This window comes from Amyelois transitella, chromosome 21 (assembly GCF_032362555.1).
Source record: "Amyelois transitella isolate CPQ chromosome 21, ilAmyTran1.1, whole genome shotgun sequence".
In the NCBI taxonomy this organism is placed as follows: Eukaryota; Metazoa; Arthropoda; class Insecta; order Lepidoptera; family Pyralidae; genus Amyelois; species Amyelois transitella.
This window is the reverse complement of record NC_083524.1, coordinates 75231-100550: the sequence shown is the minus strand read 5'-3', so window position 1 is coordinate 100550 and position 25320 is coordinate 75231. Positions and strand designations below refer to the sequence as shown.

General features: G+C 42.3%; 2 protein-coding genes across 3 annotated transcripts; one reads left to right on the top strand and one right to left on the bottom strand.

The window, feature by feature from the left end:
- Window positions 1–560: 560 nt before the first annotated feature.
- On the bottom strand, window positions 561–16828 carry LOC106140246 (hamartin). Of its 2 annotated transcripts, none has more exons than XM_060950263.1 (6): window positions 16593–16828; window positions 9851–10634; window positions 9546–9770; window positions 8222–8383; window positions 6880–7257; window positions 561–3342 (listed from the first exon to the last, which is right to left on the bottom strand). In XM_060950263.1, exons 2-6 carry the CDS (start codon window positions 10622–10624, stop codon window positions 2368–2370), a joined length of 2514 nt encoding a protein of 837 aa, XP_060806246.1. In that variant the 5' UTR covers window positions 10625–10634; window positions 16593–16828; the 3' UTR covers window positions 561–2367. The 2 variants fall into 2 exon arrangements, with proteins under 2 accessions (XP_060806246.1, XP_060806247.1); XM_060950264.1 differs by lacking the exon at window positions 16593–16828 and adding an exon at window positions 16398–16566.
- Window positions 16829–17536: 708 nt separating this feature from the next.
- On the top strand, window positions 17537–25308 carry LOC106140245 (apoptosis-inducing factor 1, mitochondrial). Its single transcript, XM_060950338.1, has 10 exons — window positions 17537–17782; window positions 18560–18597; window positions 21941–22117; window positions 22429–22477; window positions 22574–22740; window positions 23035–23259; window positions 23408–23693; window positions 23846–24081; window positions 24342–24623; window positions 24925–25308. The coding sequence occupies exons 1-10, from the start codon at window positions 17695–17697 to the stop codon at window positions 25279–25281; spliced, it is 1905 nt and encodes a 634-aa protein (XP_060806321.1). The 5' UTR covers window positions 17537–17694; the 3' UTR covers window positions 25282–25308.
- Window positions 25309–25320: the final 12 nt, after the last annotated feature.

Sequence of the window (25320 nt, the reverse complement as noted above, 5' to 3'; positions counted from 1 at the left end):
TTGATTATTTTGTATCTGTATATTTTGTACATTGTAAATAAGAGTTTGTTGATATTACTATTTATATTATACTTATGTTGTGAATTTTTTACCAAATATACTGTAAAAAATGGTGATCTGTTAGGGATCAGTAATTATAAAAACTAATAACTGATTACTGTCTTTATTTTGTTACGTATGTAACAGTGCATATTCCTTTAAATTGAATATTGATAAACATGCAAGGCCCAGGCCAATCAGAGAAAGTTCGTTTCTCATCATGCCTTGACCGGGATTCGAACTAGAGACCTCCGGTGTCACAGCCAAGCGCCACTACCGCAGAGCCACAGAGACCGTCGAATCTTAAAATAAATAAACGTCAGCAGGGAGAAGTTCTATCTTTCGCAATTTTGATTTAGTGTAATATTCTGTATAACGCTAGTATGGAAAAACAATTCATCAACATCGGACCAGTGGTCCTCTGCAGCGTGGACAGACAGACAGGCTAATGCTGCTATTACTACGTATATCGCCCCGAATATTATTACGTTAAAAAGGGCGAGGATAATAGAAATAACGTAGTCACAGTGTAACAAAGTTATTTATTACATATGTTATGTACAATACATATTAATTTCCAACTAAGAAACTGTCAACCGAAACACGCCACTTACATTCTACATCATTATTATCTAAAACATATCATTTATTTAAATAAATTTCATCGTATAATCTGTCAAAAAGCCTCATTCCAACCAAATAATTATCATCGTTAATTTATATTCATAAAATTTTAAAATGGGATATCTATTATCATCGATTTAGGAACTTTAATGGTACCCTCAACGAACTAAAGGATTTATTAACACCAAACTCACTCAAATGTAGGCAGATTCCTATTTCTAGCACTAGCCGAGCTGCGAAATCAAATGTTTTGTGTTGAGAAGAAACGGGTGCGACTTTATTGGTGATGGTGAAGGACATTTTATAATTATCGGTGATTTATGTGATTCTGGTTAAGACTGATCAGAAAATAAAACACCGCGCCATGCGGGGTTACACCAGGTACTAACAATGAGGAGACAAACAAGACACGCATCATGACTTGGGTTTTATTCCCTTGACCAGTGTTTGTCGCCCCGATTAAACCTGATTATTATTAAAACTAACCTTTTTGACATATTATAATATTATTTTCAACACTTAGCTACACATTTTATTAACGAATAGTGCTTTTCCTTACATTGTTGCTTACGAAATATATATACATTTAGAATGATAGTATCTGCAACAGATAGGCAATGAGAAGCTCACAAGTGCAACAAGAACAGCCATTCTCATCATTCGCTGGCGACACCGTCCTCACCGAGCGCATTTGGTTACGGTTATATTTATCTACCACTTCGTGTAAGCAGAAATCATAAATATAAGAAATTGTAGAACATAAATTTTGTTGATTTCAATGAAATCTCATTCAGCAGAGTTAGGCAGACATATGATGAACAGGGCGACCTGTGGGTAGACAGGTAGAGGACAGGTGATGTACTGGACATGTTTCACATACTTGAAGGATCTCAATCAGATTGTCAGTAAGGGGCTGCAACGCTCGGTGCATGACGTTATTTTACCAGCCAATGATGAAATCAAATCAATCTCACAAACCTATACAATATGATCAGTCATTACATCGTAGCGAGTTTAAAATTAGTTTTAATGCAAAAATACTTTCCTCTACTTAAAAGCTGTGAAGCTCATTGTACAGCAGCTAGCTTCAGTCAAATAAACCCTTTCGTGACGATTGTGGCTGGTTCGGGAACAGACTGACAGATAGTAAGTAGGTGTAGTTGTGATATTTGTATTATATTGATTTGTTTTCATTTATAATTATAATGTTAAGGACAGGAATTAACGATAGATGCTGTTTAGATTCTCCACAATTTCTTGCAGGACAGCATTTCCAAAAGAAAATATAAATTCTTTAGGTATTTATTTTTAACTGCTATTAGTTCAAAATTGGTGGAAATCTAAGATCAAATTGGAAGCGAAACATAAGTTTGTAATATCGTTAAGTCCATTCGATGGTACAGTATTGTGGCGAAAATTATTTTTCACTTATTTCATTAACACAACTTATTGTAGTGTGTGTGTAGTAGAAGTTTTTTTTTTAATCACTATTTCTTATTTGAGGATATGTCGTCATAAAATAAAAATGGAACAATAAATATCACCAACATGTGATCATGAGCGATAATAAATGGATGATTATATCGTTTGAATATTATGATGAACGGAAATCACCGTAATCGTCACGAGATTACATACTAGGTCCACACGAACAGTAGTCCGGCGCGTCTACAGCGCGCACCGCCACCACGCCGCGCCCGCCAGCTAGCTGCGGCCCGCGGGCGGCGGCTCGGGGCTCTCCGGCGGCAGCGGCGCCGCGCGCACGGGGCCCGGCAGCCGCCGCTCCGCCGCCGCCAGCAGCTCCAGCTTGCGGAACTCCACGCTGCGCACGATCGCGCACATGTTGGCGTACTTGTCCTCGGTGGCGCGCAGCCGCGCCGCGTGCAGCTCGGCCGCGTGCCGCGTGGCGCGCTTCAGCTCCAGCACGCCCGCCTCGCGCTCGCGCGCCGCCGCCTCCAGCTCGGCCGCGCGCCGCGCCGCCTGCTCGCCGCGGAGCATAGCCGCGTCTAGCTCGGCCTCCGCCCGCGCCAGCGCCGCCCGCAGCGCGCGCTCGGCGCCCGGCTCGGGAGGCGCCGCCGTGTGCGCGCGCACGGCGTCCGCCAGCCGCCGCTCGCGCTCGCCCAGCACCAGCAGCTCGCGCCGCAGCCGCGCGATGTGGTCGGCGCGGCGCTCGGCGGCCAGCGCGGCCTTGGCCAGCGACTGCACGTAGCGCACGGTCTCCTGCGCGTCGGCGCTGGCGCGGCCCAGCTCGGCCTCGGCGGCGGCGCGCGCGCCGAGCGCCTCCGCCAGCGCCGCCTCGGCCCGCGCCCGCGCCGCGCGCTCGGCCGCCAGCGCCGCCTCCAGCTCGCGCTCGCGCCGCCCGCCCGCCGCCGCCGCCGCCGCCGCCTGCGCGCGCGCCGCCTGCCCGCCGGCGGCGCGCTCGGCGTCCCGCTCGCGCTCGGCGGCGCGCAGGCGGTCCCGCAGCTGCGCGTTCTGCGTCTCCAGCGCGCGCACGTGGCGCACGCGGCCCAGCAGGCGGCGGCTGCGCTCGGCGTACGAGTCGCGCCGCCAGCGCTCGAACAGCAGCTGCGCGTGGAGCTGCGCCAGCTCGCCGCCGGTCGCGCGGCCCGCGTACACCTCGTTCATGTACTGCTCCAACTTCTCGCAAGGTTGCGGCTCCGTTGCCGCGTCGTTGTCATACTGAAATAGTAACAAAATAAAATAAAATACGACACGACACCAACACAGCACACAACGAGAGCCTAAGACTTATTATGACACTTATTAAATCCCTTACTTACTAAGTATCACCAAAGCTAGGGGCTCCCTAAAATCAGATACTTACCTTACTTCAAACGGCGTAATACGTAAATTAGACCACAAAGACCGGTCAATAATATGGGAATTATTCAATGCATTAATTATTAAGATGAATCAGCAGCTTTTATTCTAAGGTACATTGTAGTAACCTTGCTGAGTACGAGGGTCAAACTGAAAGTTTTAAGAAAATCAAAAATTGATCATTCTACTATAATATTAGTTTTATTATATCTTTTCAAAATAGTGTCTCTACGTCAATACATCGCTGCATCCGATGGAACATTGGGAGAAGCACCTTGCCCACTCATGCTATGCTTCCTCAGCGTTCACAAAACGTTTACCGCGAAGTTTTTCTTTTATTTTGAAGAATAAATAGAAATCACAAGGTGCACAAGGTCGGGACTGTATGGCGGGTGACCCAGTAATTCCACATTTGATGTCTCTAAAAAGTCGATGGTTCGCCTGGCGGTGTGCGCCGAGGCGTTGTCGTGATGAAGGAGGATTCTGCTGCGAGGTCGTTTCTCCCGAACTTTTTTAAAGACAAGTGGCAAACAAATATTGGTGTACCACTCTGCATTGACTGTTTTTTGATCCTCTAAAACAATTGTTGCGTAATGACCTGTCCTTCCGAAGAACGAAGCCACCATCTTTTTTCCCACACTTCGACCTCTCTTCACTTTTGTGGCAGTGGCGTAGCGTGAGTATCGGCTGCCCGGGGCGGAAGACAATTGTTCCGCCCTCTTATTTAGGTATTTTAATTTAATGTACTGTATACATTACATACATTCATTATAGAGAACTTTTCGACGATAACAGTCATCATTATTTTGCATTATACAGGTTAGATTTTAAATAAATAAGCTTGTCTACGTTTTACAATCACATTTATTAATACAAAAATTCTTTTACTTTAACCAATTTGATACATGGATATAACTTGGTTACCTATCACTTAAGCTTATTTTATTTAATCTTGTCTATCGTCCAGGTGTACCTACGATGTACGATGTGAGGTGTACGACGATAGACAAGATTAAATAAAATAAATTTTTAATTATAACTAGAACGATACTATAATTTTATATTAACGAGTTTTTGTTAGAATTAAAAACAAAACTTCCGTCTTCAATAAAAAAATTATACGTCTTCTTTTTTTAAGAGCAAACTATTATTTGTTGTAAAATTTTGCCGCCCCCTAAAAGTGCCGCCCGGGGCGGGCCGCCCCTGCCGCCCCCACTACGCTACGCCACTGTTTTGTGGGCAACTCCTCGAACGGAAACACCCACTGGGCCGACTGCCTTTTAGTTTCTGGATCATAACAATAAATCTAGCTTTCGTCACCCGTAAGTATGTCGAATACGGCATTTGAGTCACCTCCGTAAAATTTTTCAATCATATCACGGCACCAATTAACACGACGGAGTTTTTGGGCCTCAGTCAAATTATGGATTTGGCTCATACCAATGCCTAGACTTGTCCGAATCTGCTGATAGGTAACTCTTTTGTCAGCCTCTATCATACGCCGCACAACACTGATGTTTCCTTCAGTCGTCGCCGTAGAAGGCCGTCCCTCACGCAGATCATCGGTGAGATTAGACCGACCACGCTTAAATCCATTGAACCAGTTGTAAACAGTGGCACGAGATGGGGCTTCATTGCGAAAGGCCAATCGAAGTCTATTGTAACTTTCTTGTTGAGTTAACTTACACCGAAAGTCATAAAAAATCATTGCACGAAAATTTTCTCGCGTTTAATTCATATTTTTGGCACGAATTATTTTCACTTTGCCGCCAAATTGCAAAAAAAATGACATATGAATGAAATTTTTACTCATTATTATTGGAGTTCCATTTTTGAAATCCGAATTCATTTTTTATCGTATAAATAACAAATGGCCCGTTCTAAAAAGTTTAAATGAAATATAAAAACTAATTATTTCGCCTCACAAGCACACATACAAAGCGCAGGGCACGCAATAAATCGACGCAGGTCCTGCTGCCACAGCATCTTGGACGTGTCTGAAGGAGATTCAAAAGGTTTTTAGAGCTGTTAGCCATGACAGATGTTGTCAACGGTAGACAAGAGAATACATATAGGTTGATTTTCGAGTGCATGATTCTCGTACGGTTTAACACAGAACCATAAGGTCATTGCCTTGAATTCGATGTGGCCTGTACTCAAATAAGTATAAAATTTTAAAGGTAATAAAGGTAAATTATAAGGTAAAAATAAAATATAATGATTTTGAGGTTATGTTTTATCGTTTTAATAAATTGTTTCATTTTGTAGCGGGAGCGATGATTCGGCTCGACCGCCACCAAAGGGAAGATCTAGCCAGGCGTCAGGCTAGGTGTCATGCCTGGGGAACCGCGGCTCCGACGATGTTGACTCGGAGGTTGTATATATTGCTCCAATCCATGAAATCTTTGAAATCGCGATTTAGATTCTTCGCTGCTATTGGTTGAGCTCGTCAATTTCTTCGCGGTGATTGACAGAAGTTGTTTGATTGGATGTTGTGACGAGTGGCGTAGAGATGGCGCCACAATTTCTTTTTAGTTCCTCGAGGCAGTCACATGGAGGCGATGCTGTAGGACATGTCCAACTTTGTCGAGATGTAAATTTGTGCACAGTTAAGTGCAAAATTTCCTCACAGAAATACATTTTACTTTGTGTAGATACAAGTGCCGGATCCCGACGGGCTAATTGAAGCCACTTTTTCATCATCGTTTTTGTCCGTTAAATGTGAATAAACAGTTTTTCAGGTGTTTTAATAGTTGTACTTTTACACTGCGGCACCGCACAATATTTATAAAATGTAGAATCCATATTATTTACATAACTACGAAATAACTATTCATTAGGTAAGTACATACAATTTCGACAATTTTTTGTAACGCGAGACGTCACAGCGGGCGTTTGACAGGTATCCGCGTTTTGACGTGAAATTTTAAATGGAATGTTTATGTAAATTATTTAAAAAGGTATTACTTGTTATAAAAAAATAATAAATAGTTTGGGTAATATTTGGTACTTATGCATGGTTTTAACCACTTTCCCAAAAATAGTCCACATCCTTATTAAGATAAAAAGTATAGTTAACCCGGAAATTGATGAAAATAATTGTGTTTTGGATTAAGGCGATTTTTAAAAGAAGGTTCGAATTATCATGTGTCTGAACTTCATAGCATCAAGCCTGTACTTTATTATCCAAGCCAAACTTGTGCAAAATTTTATGACAACAATATTTGATTTGTTATTCCCCATTAAATCCCCTTCCATGGTTAATAAATACATATTATATTAGTTTGTGTTTCGAAAGTAAATACACGAAGAGTGAATACACCACCTGCACCTACACAATGCACCACCTCAGACCTCATCTTGGTAAAATTCCCAACGAAAGCACACAATACTCACAAACTTGTTGTCGGGGAAGGTCCGGCAATAGTCGGCGATGATGAACTCGTAGGGCTCCGGCCAGTGGTCCAGCGTCTGCGTGCTGGCGGAGCGCGAGCGGCGCGGCGGCAGGCGCGGCGAGCACGAGGCGGCGCGGCGCGGCGCGGCGCGGCGGCTGCGGGGCGGCGCGCGGCGGGCGGGGCGGCGCGGCGCGGGGCGCGCGGCGGCGGCCGGCGGCGCGCGCCCGAACTGCAGCGGCGAGTCGGCGCCGCGCCGCTCCAGCGCCACGCGCGCCAGCCGCGCCGACACGCCCGCCACGTCCGCCGCGTCCGGCGCGTCCGCCACGTCCGACACGTCCGCCACGTCGGGCGGCGACGACACGCGGCCTATAGCGCGCACCTGCACGGAACGGCAACGTCAACGCCATACTAAATCAGCCCTATGATAGGGGTGGTAAATGGTGAGCGAAACAATTCCTTAACTTGAAGTAAAACTGCACTTATCCTTGATTATCCAATTTGACATCTTAAATGCATTTATATGTTGTTTTAAACATGTTTTGTCACATAAATTTATCTTTTCTACATAACACTTACAACACAGAAGTTTATAAATTATACTAATCTAACAAAACAAAAATTGAAGCTGTTTGGAAATAAGCAACCTCTTTATGTTTACAACTGGCCATAAATAAAAAAAGAGTTTTTCAGACAGAACAAAAATAAAAAAGTGGCGATCGAGAGACAAGTTGATGAAGAGTAAATTTTTAACATAGAAGTTCCGTTAATGTAGGTATAATGTAATTCTTTTAACGAAAATATAAAGTTTTAAATTAGTTCAGGAAGAGTGGAGTTATTGTTGCATTTGTTTTAAGTACATTGTTCCCATAACATAATATTTTAAAGTGCATGAATGTTCTCACATAGTTCTTCATTTTGTTTTCGTTTTCGTTGAAAGTTCGTTTCTCATCTTGCCCTGGCCGGGATTCGAACCCGGGACCTCGTTGACACAGACAAGCGCACTACCGCAACAATAATAAACAGTTAACCCCAACCGAAATGTGCGGCACTTAGAAGAGATAGAAGGAAGCACATGAACAGCCAGAGAAATACCACAAGGTTATTGTTTGGTTCACTCAGGCAAGCTATGGAAAAATCTGGAGGCGACATGATTATCATTTGATAGAGTTACCTGCTCATCATATAAATTATGTATATTACAGCTGAACGTGGCCTTTCAGTCTTTACTAGACTGTTGGCTTTGTCTACTGTATGTATGTACCAAATATATTAAAATGTTTCAAAATAATGTGATCAACTTTGCTTTAACATAAAGAAATACAAAAAGAAAGTAATGATCTGACCGTGGCGGAGTCGACGGGGAACCGGAAGACGGGGCGCGATTCGCGGGCGGGCGTGTTCTCGGGCGTGGCCTCCACCGCCGCCTCGGGCTCCGCCTCGGGCTCCGGCAGCGGCGTGGCCGGCGCCGACTCGCCGCCCACCGCCTCCGACAGGCTGAACCAGCCCTGACACCAACAACACGTCACCAGTCATCGCAACCACGTAACCCCATCCCAATGCAATGCAATCTCATTGTTTGTCTCAGGAGACCCTACAGTCCAGAACCACTCTGGATCCAAGCCTCTTGCAAGTAAGCGCAACAAGAACTGGGTTATCAGTCGTAAAGATAAAGTACCTTTTTTTTTTAAATTTGAGTCTATATTTATTTGGTTAGGTTTATTACCTGCGGAAGTCAGATACGAGGCGCATCGTGTAAAAACCTAACTCACCAATGTAGCGGGAGCGAAGTTTTGGCTCGACCGCCACCAAAGGGAGGATCTGCCGCCAGGCTAGCTGTTACGCCTGGGGAACCGCGCGACATATGTTACACATACATATGTTGTGTCGGAGGTTGTATACAGGGTGACTTTTAATTCACCTGCATAAATTTAACTGTTAATTGTATTCATCTAAAGGACATTTAAAAACGTTAAAAGAAAAATATCGGTTCATATTTCAGAAAGTACGAAAAAAATTAAAAGTATCAAAATCCACGATCCTAAATACGTAATATCACCCCGGCCGGTGGAAGAGCGATGCGTTGATTCAGAGGTCAACGACACAATTCATTCAGGCGAGCGATCTCGACAACTCTGTACTTTACTTGATCTTGATACTAGAAAAATAATTTATTTTTCAGACATTTATTTACATGTTTAGTTTTAATTTCTTTTTGTAGTATTGGTCTTAATTAAAGCGTGTAGTTTTTGAGGGTTTTTTAAATGTGAAAATGATAACGTTTAATTTAAATAAAAATAGGCTCAAACGGCTCAGAAGCATGGGTATAGTCTTTGTTTAAAAGGATGCAGTTGTTTTAAATGACACCCTGTATATGCTGCAATCCGTGAAATCTTTGCTTGCGCGATTTAATTTCGCTGTTTTTGACTGAAGCGTCGCGTGATTTTATTTTTATTGTAGAGATATCACCACAACCCAATCCAGGATCCATGGTCAAAGGCATACCCTGGGGCTCCTCTCCAGAATGATGCAACCGGTACCTAAAGCCAGGAGGAAGATGAAGAAGATGGAAAGAGCAATGACATATATATAACGCGCGTTCGCGCTGGCCAGCGACATGATGTATTAATTCTCGTGAAGAGGCGTGATTTTGATGTGATGAAAACAAACCTCGCCTCCCGGTCGCATGGAGTCCATAGCTCTCGTGAAGTACTCCACCGACCCCACCGGCGGCGCCCCGGTCAGGCTGTAGCGCGACTGTCGCGACGGCGGCTTCGGGGCCGGCGTGCTCGGCTTGGACGTGGGCGTGGAGGGCTTCGGGGCCGGCGTGCTCGCCCGGCCCTCGGGCGGCGGCGACACCGGCAGCGGGCACTGGTCCGCGCGGAGTAGTCTCGTCTGGGCATAGAACACATTTCGATATTGGAGTGAACTTACGCATTAGACAATGATGTGTAGTGGAGAGGGAATATACGTACGTCGTGCGCGGAGAGGCGGCGACACTCGTCGAGCACGTCGTGCGGCTCGAGGCGCGCCCAGCGCGAGATGTCGGCCTCGCGCTGCCGCGAGCCCGTCAGCAGCCCCGCGTGCAGCCGCACGGAGCCCAGCAGCCGCGCCACGTCCTCCTCCCAGCCCGCCGGCCGCGCCGCCAGCTCCGCGCGCAGCGCCTCCACCAGCGAGCACGGGTGCGTGGCGTACAGCGCGCGGAACAGCGCCAGCTGCGCCAGCCGCAGGTGCAGCCTCGTGGCCGGCGCCAGCTCCAGCCCGCTCGGCCTGAGCAGCGCGTCCGTCAGCTCGGGGCAGTGCGGGCCCGCCAGCGCCGGCGCCGTGGGGATCAGCATGGCCAGCGCCAGCAGCGCGTGCAGCAGCGGCAGGGGCTCGCGCTCGCTGCGGGCGGCGCGCACCAGCTCGCGCACGAGCGGGTGCGGCGCCGCCAGCCGGTCCAGCCAGGGCGGGCGGCGCGCCACGAGCGGCGCCAGCGCGCCCAGCGCCTGGTGCCGCGCCTGCCGCTCGCCGCGCAGCGCGTCCTGCAGCGCGTCCAGCAGGTGGCGCGCGTGCGGCTCGGGCAGGCGCGCCAGCAGCTCCACGGCGCGCGCCGAGCCCGTGCGCGCGTGGTACATGAGCAGCGCGCGCGTCAGCCAGGGCTCGCGCACGGAGCTGAAGAGCTGCGCGAACGCGTCGAACACGGCGCGCGAACTGTCCGCGCCGCCCTCCAGCAGGCCGAATATGTCGGCCGCATCGCCCGCCGGCATCTCCCACCGCCTGACGAATTTCAGATGTTGCCAATAATCCACGAGATAAACAAATTAAATTTGAAATAGTCAAATTCAATGTCTACAAATTGTATAATTGTAAATTCAAATTGTATCAATTTATATTAATAAATACCAAATTGCAGAATTCTAAAAAAATTCAATACCCAAATAATAAACTATATACTTAAAGTATAATAAATAAAATTTGCCGACATACTAGAATACTCATATTCACTTGGTGCTTGTTACGTGACTAAAGTGGAAATTCTTAGGGCCCTTGAATCCACGGACACTAAAAAGGGACCGGGTCCTGATGCTATACCACCGATGTTCTTTAAGATATGTGCGTCACAATTAGTTGAGCCGCTTTATATAATTTTTAACAAATCACTTACAGCTGGAGTATTTCCCTTAAAGTGGAAAACTGCCCATATAACACCGGTTCATAAAAAAGGAGATCTTACTAACATAATTAACTTCAGACCGATTTCGATTCTTTCATTTTTGGGTTTGTTATTTGAATCTTTGGTACAAAAACCTCTTTATTTTCATTTTAAATCCCTATTTAATATCCATCAACACGGTTTTTTGCCTGGTCGCTCAACTGTCTCTAACCTTTTAGGGTATGTGGATGATATAACGGCAGCACTTGAGAATAATTATGAGGTCCATGCTGTATATACCGACTATTCTAGAGCATTTGATGTAGTTGATCACAACTTACTTTTACAGAAGCTTGCTCATGCCGGATTATGCGGTTCATTACTGAGGTGGTGTGAATCATATTTGAGAAATCGTTCCCAGCTTGTGGTAGTTCGTGGTTTTAAATCTCAACCTAAATCAGTCCCTTCAGGTGTACCACAGGGCTCGCACCTTGGTCCTTTATTCTTTTTAATATTTGTTAACGATCTTTGCTCCAACATTGATACGGAACATAGAATGTTTGCTGATGATTTAAAATTGTACCGTGTAATTAAATCGGAGGAGGACGTCACAATGTTGCAGGATGATCTAAACAAACTCAGTCAGTGGACTCTTGATAACAAAATGCTCTTGAATCCCAGCAAGTGTTATCTTATAAAATTCACACGCAAAAGAAACTCCCCTAATACACCATATACAATCAATGGTTCTGACCTTCAGGAAGTTGAAAATATTCGAGATCTTGGGGTAATGTTGGATCAAAAATTGGATTTTAGAGATCATATTGACTGTGTGGTTAGGAAGGCTTCCAAATTGGCTGGATTTGTAATACGACAGACTAAAGTCTTTAACGCGCCTGAAATTCCTAAACTACTTTTCAACTGTTATGTTATAGAGCAAGATCCCAGAGCCGTAAGACACAACTTATTTTCTAAAGAATGGATCTTTCGATACTCAGTAGTCTTTCATGTACTTTTAATACCTGCATGTTTGTGAGACTTGCCCGGTGACACCTGCGCAGGTACCAGGCGAGAAAGGTAACTAAAAATCACAGTTACTTAACTTAAATTTTTATGACTGATTTTTATATATATTTTATAGACTATTACTCTGAAGTCATATCAGAGAAGTCAGACGCTTTCCATGCGCCAAAACTTTTGTCAGACGCTTTAAAGCTCTATCAAAAAAAAATTAACTTAATTTATTTTTAAATGTCTGACTTTTATATATGTTATTCAGATAACTATTACAAAGTTGTATTAAATCAGTCAGACAGTTAGTGATAGTTTGTAATGACCAAACACCCCTTAAACACAAGAATTACTCAGCCTCCAGTATGAGCGCGATAGCACAATGCGCATGCGCGTCAGAGTAAAATATCTAATATTTGAAAAGTACTTACTGTTTTCAATTTCATATTTTTGCATATCTATTCAAATACGATGAAATTTATAATTAAAATAATAATTAATCATTTTTAAAATAATATAATATATTGCATACTAGCTGTTGCCCGCGACGTCGTCCGCGTAAAGTTCGAGTTGAATCTTAATCATACAGTCTGATACAGACAGACAGACAAAAAATTTAAAAAAAAATTCTCTATTTGTTTCAGTCAAAATATTAAATGTACAGACAAAATATTTTTACCGTATGATTATATGTAGTATTTTGATTTTCAGTTTTTTTAATAAATACTCAAACAACACAAAAAAAAACATTTTTAATAAAAATTAATATATATCTTGTTATTGTTGGGACTGAACTCGGATCGCCAACTTCACAGTCTCACGCGCTAACCACTGGACCATCGAAGCCGTTGCGGTGGTGTCGAAATTAAAGAAGACTACATACATATGGTCATGTCTATATCCCTTGCGGGGTAGACAGAGCCAACAGTCTTGAAAAGACTAAATGGCCACGTTCAGCTATTTGGCTTAATGATAGAATTGAGATTCAAATAGTGATAGGTTGCTCGCCCATCGCCTAAAAAAGAATCCCAAGTTTGTAAGCCTATCCCTTAGTCGCCTTTCACTTACATTTATATGTTATAGGTTTACTATTACTATACTATTTTTTAATTGTTTATGATTTTATTTTTACGGAAAATTCTGCCAGCAACGACAATCTAAATGATGATGAGGACGATGACTTGAGTGGACAGTATAGAGATTTAATAAATGATGAAAATTCAAATGATTATTTTGATGATGAAGATGATAAAGAGACAATAAAATAAATATTCAATTGATTAATCATAATTAATTATTTTTTTATTGAAATTATTATAATAGATATATTTTTTTAAATAAAATAAAAATCATTCTTTTTGAAAGGCTATTGCTACAAAAAAATTCATTTTCCCCTATTTATAAACAAAAACAGTAAGTACTTTTCAAATATTAGATATTTTACTCTGACGCGCATGCGCATTGTGCTATCGCGCTCATACTGGAGGCTGAGTAATTCTTGTGTTTAAGGGGTGTTTGGTCATTACAAACTATCACTAACTGTCTGACTGATTTAATACAACTTTGTAATAGTTATCTGAATAACATATATAAAAGTCAGACATTTAAAAATAAATTAATTTAATTTTTTTTTGATAGAGCTTTAAAGCGTCTGACAAAAGTTTTGGCGCATGGAAAGCGTCTGACTTCTCTGATATGACTTCAGAGTAATAGTCTATAAAATATATATAAAAATCAGTCATAAAAATTTAAGTTAAGTAACTGTGATTTTTAGTTACCTTTCTCGCCTGGTACCTGCGCAGGTGTCACCGGGCAAGTCTCACAAACATGCAGGTATTAAAAGTACATGAAAGACTACTGAGTATCGAAAGATCCATTCTTTAGAAAATAAGTTGTGTCTTACAGCTCTGGGATCTTGGACCATTAGAATTATTCTTGAATATTGCAGTCCAATTTGGAATCCATCATGCGAAATACACGTCAATAGAATTGAACGAATACAAAAACGGTTTTTATATCACCTGACCTTTTCAAAAAACCTATGTAATCAGTTACCCTCTTACCAGTTGAGACTTGAGCACTTCAAACTAATTTCACTCCAGCAGCGTCGTTTAGCCGCTGATATGTTACTCTTGCATAAAATTGTCACGGGCAAAATTGATAACTCTGATCTTCTTAATAGACTAGCTTTTTCTATACCTAGATCTAGCAGTCGCCTACACAACCGTGTTGTCTTCCATTTGCCTCATTGTCGTACTAACTATCGCCAAAATTCATCATTAATTCGTATGTGCACTCAATATAATAGTATTTGTCATGAGTTAGATATCTTCAATGTATCAACAAATTTTATCAAGAAAGTATTATTGTCAACACAAACCAATGAGTCATGGTAGGTACTTTTATTTTTATCATAATTTTATTATTGTTTTTCTTTCAATATGAATTCATGTTTTTTTTTCCTTTTTAAGTACTAAGAGCTAATTAATTTTTATGTGCATGCTGTGTTCACTCTTAGAAAGTTGTACAATTTACATGTTTTCAAAATATCTATTTTACTATGTTTGTAATGATTGTAACAACTAGTTTGTGAACCAAATAAAAAAAAAAAAAAAAAAAAAAAAAAAAAAAAAAAATACTACGAGTATTCCGACTGTACTGTTAATTTACAAAATATTAAATAAATATAAATAAAAATGATGATTCAGATATAATGATGCATTGGAATGTAATGGTATGAAAGTTAATAAGACTAAGGTGATGGTTTTTCAAAGAGATTAAAAAGGTAACGGTATGTAATATCAGTATAAATGGAAAAAGAGTGCAACAAGTGAATGAATTTGTGTATTTAGGCTGTATGTTCACTAGGGAAAGAAGAGTGGCTGCGGGAAATAAAGTAAATGGGGCATTACATTCCTTTATGAGAAGTAAGGGGTATCAAAAAATGCCCGATTGACCATTCATAATGGTCTGTTACTGCCTATACTGTATGTGAGTGAGAGTTGTGTATAGCGGAAACAAAATTAAAGTAAACACAGTTGAAATGAGAGCTTTAAGAAGTATGTGTGGTGTTAGTTTAGAAGATTAAATTAGAAAATATATGGATCTAAGAGAAATGAGTGAAAGAGGATGTGGTGACCAAAATTGAAAAAGAGTATGTTGAAATGTTTAGACATGTCGAGAGAATGGATGAGGACAAGCTAATGAAAGGAATTTATAAGAGCAGAGCTGACTGTAAAAGTGGGGCAGGGCTGGCCTCGTCAAACTTTCAAAGACCAAATTTTGAATGTCTTGAAGAAGGGAGATGTTAGGAGTAACCGTAATCATCAAATATGCATGAAAAAAGTTATTACAATTTGTGGGCTAGCAGAAATTGTTTAAAGAGTTGTTGAAGTTGAATGAGTGTAAAGTACAAAATCACATGATGGGATAAATAACAGCATGAGATGTAGTGATGTGAAAAAATTAAATAGAATAATGAATGTTTTGATCATGTTGATAGGATCAATTAAATCAGGTTAGCAAAAGCTATAAAAATAATCCAACAGTTTTGAATAGAACCATTCAGTCTTTCCCAAGGATGTTGTTCTAGCTGACTTGGAGGATAAACTCATTTGTCCAGAACAGCATGCAACGACAATGGTTTTATTGCATATTTAGATTTACATTCACTCATGTTTTTTAATCTAGACAATGTGCATTTGTACATGATTTAGATTTAAGCGTTTTATATTGGTAAATTGACATCTGGTGAAAATGCTGCTGTGTAGTTTGTTCCGCCGCTTCATCTACACATGTGCCACACACCCAGCCCACATTTCATTTAAAATAACTGTAAGTTAGAGTAGTGTAGCATAAAAACAACCTTACATCTATATGACAATTATTATTCAACATTTAATTTGATAAGTTGCAAAGACAGTTGTTTAGGTGAATAAAAGCAAGGGTTAAGACAAACATATTAATGTAAATTCAGTGTGAAAACACAACATAAAACTTGCATTCTAGTACATTTTAGAACTCAAACTGATTTTTTGTGATTTTACATTATGAAATTACTTAATAAAAACTGAACACTTAAAAGAATGACACCAACATAATTTTCAGCAAATATGAGCACTACAAAACCAAGACTATAATTATGTCTCAGATTTACATCAATCCAGTTTTACAATCCACAAATTTAAAGATTACATTGTGATGAAGTTCACAATAATAAAATACCACATGAAACAATAGTAGTACATTATGATTCCTTTAAACAATGACAGACAGCATTAGTGCTTAGTGTTGTTAGACATTTTTGAACAGAATATTGTACTAATAGCTCAGGTACATTGCTTACTAACAACAAATTGAAAGACAGGAAAACTTACAGATTTTAAAAAGGATTGATGATAGGAGCGAATCAAGCGATTTGAGGCCCAGTGTGCTTCGGGCGGAGCACTTGCCGGACGGCGCGAGCCCACGACCGACGTTCGACCTTGTACTTGTCTTGTACCCGCAAATACTTTATTTAAGAATAACATACCCTCTTTTAAATACATTTGACAGAAAATATGAATACAAACCAATTAGCAGTGCGGAGAGAGGAACCCTGTGATGCTGAAGCGGGAGGAATTTTGACTTTTGTTTCGGCGCGACGAGTGACGATTAAATACTATTATTCAGAAATTTGAATCACCAAGATTATATCACAGGTAAAGAGATTTTATTTAGAACATGTCTTACGAAGAAATATATTGAACGTAAAAAGAAAATTTCAACAGCTGATAAATTCGAGGAGACATTTCAATTTAACTTTATTTTATGGATATCATTCATTCAATAACTGTATGATACTCGGTGACAGATCCATTCATTCTTTGTTTATTTTTGTAGTAGCAATACCGAGCTATTACTAATTGACAAGTAAATTCTTCAACTGGTCACCCGAAACCGCCGAGCTTGCATGAAGAGAGTTATGAATGTGGATGAAGCGAAGGAAATATGCAGAGATCGTGGCAAGTGGAAAGCGGTAGTCTCTGCCTACCCCTCCGGGAAAGAGGCGTGATTTTATGTATGTATGTAAATTCTTCAATAGCGTGCGATTTCGTCCGATCTAGGTCTGACCGATTCGACAGACTTTTGACCGACCAAAACCAGTTCAGGGCGGTCGACTAGCTACCAATGAATAATTGGCAGCGTTGCCACTTAGCTATATATATATACCTAGGGGAATATTCACAAACGTTGAGAAAGCATGTTTTGTTTCTTCTATCTTTTTAACTTTTCAAAGTAAGAAATAACCGAAAAGTCCGCGTATTTTCTTTTTTTGCAATAATAATAAGCTTATGTTCTTTCTCGTTTCAATTCTATCTTTGTACCAAATTTAATTAAAATCGATTTAGTGGTTAAGGCGTGAAAGTATTACAGACAGAAATAAAAAATATCAAGTAAAACATGGTAAGATTTCACTTACAATTTTTTATGTTTTTCTCAGGTTTTTTCTAAACCAAACGTCAGTGTCATTTGATGATTTAATGTCAGTCAGTAAAACTGAGGAGAAAAGTAACCTGAATTTTGAATTTGTAGGATTTATTAATTATTTGAACAAAATGTACGGAAATGGGACGAGATTTTAATTTATTTGAATATTTTAGGCCTTTGTTTTGTAAAGATATATCGTAAAATATGCTAAGAGCAGTTTCTTCAATTTACGTAGAGAGCCAAGCGCTGGAGCTATTCACCACGGCACGGAGGGATGTTTTTAAGTTATTTCGTGAGTACAGCCTGTATGGTAGGTCTATGCGAAGTTTGCACCTCTTATATGTATCTCTTTTGTTTTATAATAGAAGTCGCCGTCAGGGCCCTTCGAATCAGTCATGTTATACTGGTAATATTTCTAATTATGATGAAATTTAGCCGTGTGGTTCCCGGCACTAATACAAAAAAGAATAGGACCACTCCATCTCTTTCCCATGGATGTCGTTAAAGGCGACTAAGGGATAGGCTTACAAACATGGGATTCTCTTTTAGGTGATGGGCTAGCAACTGGTCACTATTTGAATCTCCATTCTATCATTAAGCCAAATAGCTGAACGTGGCCATTTAGTCTTTTTAAGACTGTTGGCTCTGTCTACCCCGCAAGGGATATAGACATATGTATGTTTGAAAAGGCTTTCAAAATTGGGATTCTTTTTTTTTAGGCGATGGGCTAGCAACCTGTCACTATTTGAATCTCAATTCTATCATAAAGCCAAATAGCTGAACGTGGCCATTCAGTCTTTTCAAGACTGTTGGCTCTGTCTACCCCGCAAGGGATATAGATGTGAAAATATGTATGTGTATGTATGTTTGAAAATTGAGCGACCAAGCAGACAGGCAATGAATAGGATAGATAAATTTGAAGATGAGTTAACAATTAATATTTTATAGGGAACAAATATAATTGATTCTTCATGGTGATTGTGACATTATAATTTCATGAGATCTGGGCTGATATATATATCAGTCTTAATTCAGCTGAAATAATTACTCTTCACAATTTATTCCACAGGTACATGCTCTTTTTCCACATCCACACAACCACTACAGGTACTTGGTATTATATTTTTATTTTTTTAATTTAAATAATATTAAGTGCATACTTCTACTAGCTTTTGTGTGGGAAATTCCATAAAAAAGTAGCCATTGTTACACCCAATGGTCGATTTTATATCTTTCCAAATGAAAATATAGGTCTTGTGAAAACAGGTCACAATGACACAAACTGACTGTATCATCTTTTCTACCTGTGTTTCTGCAATAAAGAGATTTGTATTTGTATTGTACATACATACATACATATGGTCACGTCTATATCCCTAGCGGGGTCAGTGTCAGTCAGACAGAGCCAACAGTCTTGAAAAGACTGAATGGCCACATTCAGCTATATGGCTTAATGATAGAATTGAGATTCAAATAGTGACAGGTTGCTAGCCCATCGCCTAATAATGAATCCCAAGTTTTTAAGCCTATCCCTTAGTCGCCTTTTTCGAAATCCATGGGAAAGAGATGGAGTGGTCCTATTCTTTTTTGTATTAGTGCCGGGAACCACATGGCACCTCTATTCTATCATTACGCCTAACAGCTGAATGTGGTCTGTCAGTCTTTCAAGCCTGCTGGCTCTGTTTACCTCACAAGGGATATAGACGTGATTATGTATATGTATGTATCTAATTCAGTATCTTCTGCAGCATTACTATAACTATAAAGAGTAAGATATAATCCATGAGTGAGTATAGAATAAGTTAATAAATAAATAAATAATAGTTTAAAAAAAACTAAAAAACTACGCTTTATTGCTAATCAAACTAAAAAATAGAAAATAAAATTTAAAGACAAAGGAATTATAAAACAGTAGTAGCAAGTCGAACAATCGGTTATAGTCAATTACCTCCGATTAAAATTATAACAAAATTAAATTTATAAACAAAACAATTGAAATCTGAGTAAAAAGCGTGGGGTGCCTGATGTAGTAAATATTAAAATCATTCTATTAGCATATATTTATGACAAGAGAGTTATGAAAATGAAGTAAAATGCACCCCACGCTTTTTACTCTGATTTAAATTGTTTTGTTTATAAATTTAATTTTGTTATAATTTTAATCGGAGGTAATTGACTATAACCGATTGTTCGACTTGCTACTACTGTTTTATAATTCCTTTGTCTTTAAATTTTATTTTCTATTTTTTAGTTTGATTAGCAATAAAGCGTAGTTTTTTAGTTTTTTTTAAACTATTATTTATTTTCTATTTTTTAGTTTGATTAGCAATAAAACGCCTAGTTTTTTAGTTTTTTTATACAATTATTTTTTGGTAGAAGTGTTAACTTCCTACTACTTCTACTACGCTGTATAACTATCTTAAAGTTATATGTGGCCTGATTGGATTAAATCTCATAATATTCTCATCATCATGATTCTTTTTTAGGCGATGGGCTAGCAACCTGTCACTATTTGAATCTCAATTCTATCTTAAAGCCCAATAGCTGAAGGTGGCCTATCAGTCTTTACAAGACTGTTGGCTCTGTCTACCCCGCAAGGGATATAGACGTGATTATATGTATGCATGTATGTATGATGATTGTTAAACCCAGTTGAAAAGAATTTTATAGTGATAAATCACTGTTAATAATATTTTTGACTATCCAGCAAACATAACAATTTTCGATTGTGGCCTTGCCAGGAATCAAACCACAAGATTAAGAGGCAGATTGATACAGGAACAAAAATATTTCAAACATACCTCCACTGCCTTTACAACCAGGAACGCAACAATGTTTATCTGAAGACATCGTGGCACTTTTGTAGTAAAATCTGTCTTTCACAAAAACAAACACAAACTTGGGACTCCTATCTCAAATAATCAGGTACTTTTTACAGGAGTCCTATCTCAAAATATCTGCACAACACAGTGAACACAGTCAGAGTCCAATCTCAGATGATAAAATCACACGAATATCCGGAAGAACAAAGCTCGACTCAACGGAAGATTCCAAACTCCAAATAACGACAAGTTATCAGCACAAAACAAAGTGCAAATAGGTAAATACACAGGCACCGGTAAAAAAACAGAAAGAAAGTTTACAGGTGTTAGAATCGAATTCAAAACTTACTGCAAAACTTATTTTACATAAATAAACAAACTGTCACTCATTTTCCAAGCGAGTATTACAGTGTTGCTATTATAAATATGCAAAAGTTACATAATGTTAATTCAAGAATCGCATTAATATGTTAAATACGTATTAAATATCGCAAAGTTCTGTAGGTAGTAACTTTATTCTTGTATTGTTGTAAATTTAGTTGTTCAATTTTCATTTATTACTTTTGTTTTATTACTTATATATTTTTTATTGTTTTAAAATATTCTACTAATTCTACTATTGTTTCTAATGGTAATTCTAAATGGAGCGATGCGATGAAATAAAAAAGCCTCAGGTTAATAGTAACATTATATGGAAATATATTACATCTCTTTTTGGACTCCTTATACGTCAGAACTTCTTGGTTTCTTGTATGGAGATTACTGGCACTGGTGCTATCTCTGTCTCTCTTACTCTCATACGAAGGATCTAAAAATGAATTTATTAATCCTGGCAGTTTTAATAAGGATAATGAGAAACTCTTATCAAAATATTGCATTGTCATCGGTCCTTGATACGTGTGCAAAGTTTCAAGTTGATCAGACGTTTAGAAATCAGTGAAAATTAAGCTCAAAGATTCCGTTACATACATACATACATACATACATACATACAACCCAAGCTAATAAAAGCGTAGTAAAATCAAGTTTTATTTTTATTTACAAGCCTACTAGGAAAATAAGAAAATACAAAACGGTAATAGGTTAAGTCTATAAAACAACAAGTGTGAATGTGGATGGAGTAAAAGAGGAATGCAGGGATCGTGGCCATGCCGGCAGACTACTTGGGAACTGATGTCCGGCTGTTCCACTACCGCCAGCCCCAGGTTGAAGGGGCAGGCCGAGAAGATCATGGCTGGTCATCACAAAAGATGATATGCGAGCCAATTGATTGAAATCTCAAGACTCCGAAAACCAGAACAAGTGGAGAGAGGCGGACCCCGGGCCCCGAAACACTTCTGCGGAGGGTGCAACCGGGATCACGCAGAGATGAGTGAGAAAGCAGGGATCATGGCCAGTGGAAAGATCAGATCGTATGTGTTTTGCATACAAACTTCATGTCCAGTAATTTACATTTTATTTGTTTCATAGAAGTTCCCTTTTACTTTTCTATGCTAAATTTAAACTTCCTGCTTCCATCAGTTACGCTTGTACATTGTTTGGTAATCATTCAGTAACAAAAGAGTTATAAATATACTGAACACTGGTGGGAGTGGGTCTCATGCAAATTCGTAACTGTTGAATTGCAGACTGTGCTGACATCGGGGGATGTCAGCCCATCGCAAGCGAGCGGGGGAGCGGCGCCGGGCCGTGAACGGGGCCGCCCCCCGCCCGCGCCGCCGCGCCCCCCGCCGCCCCCGCCCCCGCCGCGCCGCACATGGACCGCCGCAGCCGCTGCAATAGCGCTTACCGCTTCTGTCGGGGGGGTTAGTCCACCAAACAATGCACACATATTTTTTTCCTCGACAAAATCGTAAGATATGTCAGGACTGCCCTGCAGCATTATTGTCGTTGTACATATTTTTTTGTGTCTTTCCTCACTCGGAGGTTAACCATAAAGATAGAGGTAGAAGATAACATATTAGTGTTCTCCCTGTTCACTTAAATTAATGTTTAATGTATTATATGGTTAGTGTATTACATTAATAATAATTGTGTCTTGGCAACAAAAAATATATTTAATTCTTAAGAAATTTTAAAGTTTATTACTTGAAATAATTTGACCATATTGTTTCAGGTGTACTTCTATCGTAAATTTAGTGATGAAAAAACCAAAGCCATTAAAGGTAAGAGCCTCTTTCAGCTGAAGTAGGGATAGCCAGTTTGTATTGCAACTAACGTGTCAGTTTTTAATTTGAAATTTCAATCTCGTGATTTCGCAGTAGAGCCAAGTTCAGCAGAGAAGCAGTTGGAAGACGAGTCTGCGTCGTGGCGCAGCCCCCGCTCGGGCTCCGAGTTCCCGTCGCACGTGCAGTTCCTGCTGCTGGGCGCCGGCACCGCCTCCTTCGCAGCCATGCGCGCCATACGCAGCCTCAGGCCGGACTCCGAGGTATGCGCGAGGCTAAATAGGATTCGTGATAAACTGGTGAAGAGGGAACGAAATATTTCCATCCGGAGTAACAATCAATTTTCGTAGCGTGAATCCTACAAAATCTAACTTATATCGGTACATATCTGTAAATATCATACGGCTATGTCATAGTTACCGGCGAATGTCACTCAAAAAGGATTTCGTAGTAGTCGTTTTTGTTTTACTCAAGAGGTCGTTGTGCCATTTTCATTGTTTTTCTTATCAGTCTGCAGCTGATGTGTGTGTCGCGTTAATGTAATGACGTGCGGGCAGGTGCTGCTGGTGGGCGACGAGCCCGCCTTCCCGTACATGCGGCCGCCGCTCAGCAAGGAGCTGTGGCGGGAGCCCGCGCTGGCGGCCGCGGACGCGGCGGCGCTCGCCTTCCGCCAGTGGAACGGCCGGCGCCGCTCCGTGCTGTACGAGCCGCCCGCCTTCTACCTGCCCGTGGAGCGGCTGGCCGGCTCCGGCGGCGGCGCCAGCGTGGCCAGGGGGTGGACGGTGAGTCTACATTCCGAACTTGTTCGCCGTAGGTTTTTCATTTAAATAGTAGTGTTGTCACGTGAGAATTTCCAAATCTCTTCTTTTGATTGGTTATTCTGCCACGACGATGTTTTTTGCAATATTAGCACGAATGATCAACCCGTAGGTGAAGAAAATAGACGTGCGCGCGCACTCTGCGGAGCTGCAGGCGGTGGGTGAGGGGGAGCGCGTGACCGTGACGTACGACAAGGCGCTGGTGGCGACGGGCGCGCGGCCGCGGCGCGTGGCGGGGCTGCGCGCGGCGGCGGCGGCGGGCCGCTCGCTGGCGCTGCGCGACGTGCGCGACGCGCAGCGCGTGGCGGCCGCGCTGGACGCGCCCGGCCTGGCGCGCGTGGCCGTCGTGGGCGGCGGCTTCCTGGCCACCGAGCTCAGCGCCGCGCTCGCTGACAGGCGTAAGTTCCTCTCGATCTAGTTCGCCTAATGCACATCATCTTCATTAAAAAACCATTGTGAATAAGTATTAAATAACGCCATACATAACTAAGACTAACGCCAGAATGAAGGAGTGCGTGTCGGTATCGTAATCCATGTCCCTGTGTCGCAGTGCAGGGCACGGGTAAGACGGTGATCCAGCTGTACCGCGAGGAGGAGCCGCTGGAGAGGGTGCTGCCGCGCTACCTGGCCCGCGACGCGGCGCGCCGGCTGCGGCGGGCTGGCGTGCAGCTGATGGGCGGCGTGCGGGTGGAGGGGGGCGAGCCGCAGGGGGGCGGCGTGCTGCTGCGGCTGCACGACGGCAGCCAGCTGCACGTCGACCTCGTCGTCGAGTGCGTGGGCTGCGAGGTGAGGCTTACGCTGAGGGGACGAGTCCGGGCCGGGGACATGATGCTGATTAGCAAAACTTTTCTGCAAGAAGTGTCACGAAGACTTGATGCGATTAGGAGTTAAAAGTGGCAAAAGTCAACATTTTCTCAAATTCAAAATTTTTATTCGTTGGTATGGGACATGTCAAATAAATGAGTTATAACAAAGTTGACTGCCGCTTTCATAGCGTCGGAGCAGAAACAAACAGCGGTAACAAACCGCACTGTCTCTCGTTGCAGGTGGACGAGTCGCTGGCGCAGGCGTCGCGCCTGGAGACGCACGCGGCGCTGGGCGGGCTGCTGGTGAACGCCGAGCTGCAGGCGCGCGCGGACGTGTTCGCGGCCGGCGACGCCGCCTGCTTCTACGACGAGCTGCTGGGCCGGCGCCGCGTGGAGCACCACGACCACGCCGTGGTGTCGGGCCGCCTGGCCGGCGAGAACATGGCGGCCGTGGCGCCCGCCAAGCACTACACGCACCAGAGCATGTTCTGGAGCGACCTCGGCCCGCACCTCGGATATGAGGTTGGTCTCGGCGTTCCCGTCCGTAACTACCGCTGCCGAGCGCGCATTGCAGCGACCGCGCTTTGTGCCTTGTCATTTTACCGTCACTATTCGACACGATACGGGCCGTTTGGTAGGGTAGGACCTGATTTTAATGCACGTATAAAACGCACATGTAACGTATTCATTTTGAATCATGTTACAATGATCAGTGGCCACCGAGCGACTGTAACGTCTGTATTATTTTTAAATAGGGTAGAATATCTCACAAAATTTTGTCCTGTTTTTGAATCGTGCAATCAAAGTGTATGTGGTATTTCAGGCTATAGGTATAATCGACTCGCAACTACCCACGGTAGGAGTGTTCTCCGCGGACGCGGTGGCGGGCGCGGACGAGAGCGCGGAGAGCGCGAGCAGCACGGGCGCGGTGAGCGCGGTGAGCGCAGTGAGCGCAGTGAGCGCAGTGAGCGCGGCGAGCGCGGAGAGCGCGGCGAGCGCAGACGCGGAGCGGCGCTACGGGCGCGGCGTGGTGTTCTACGTGCGCGCGGGCCGCGTGGTGGGCGTGCTGCTGTGGAACCTGTTCAACCGCATGCACGTGGCGCGCCAGGTGCTCGCGCGCGGCCACTTCGACGACCTGTTCGAGGTGGCCAAGCTGTTCGACCTGCACGAGGACGACTAGCTGTAGATAATAAACATTCGCACGTACTTTACCTGCATT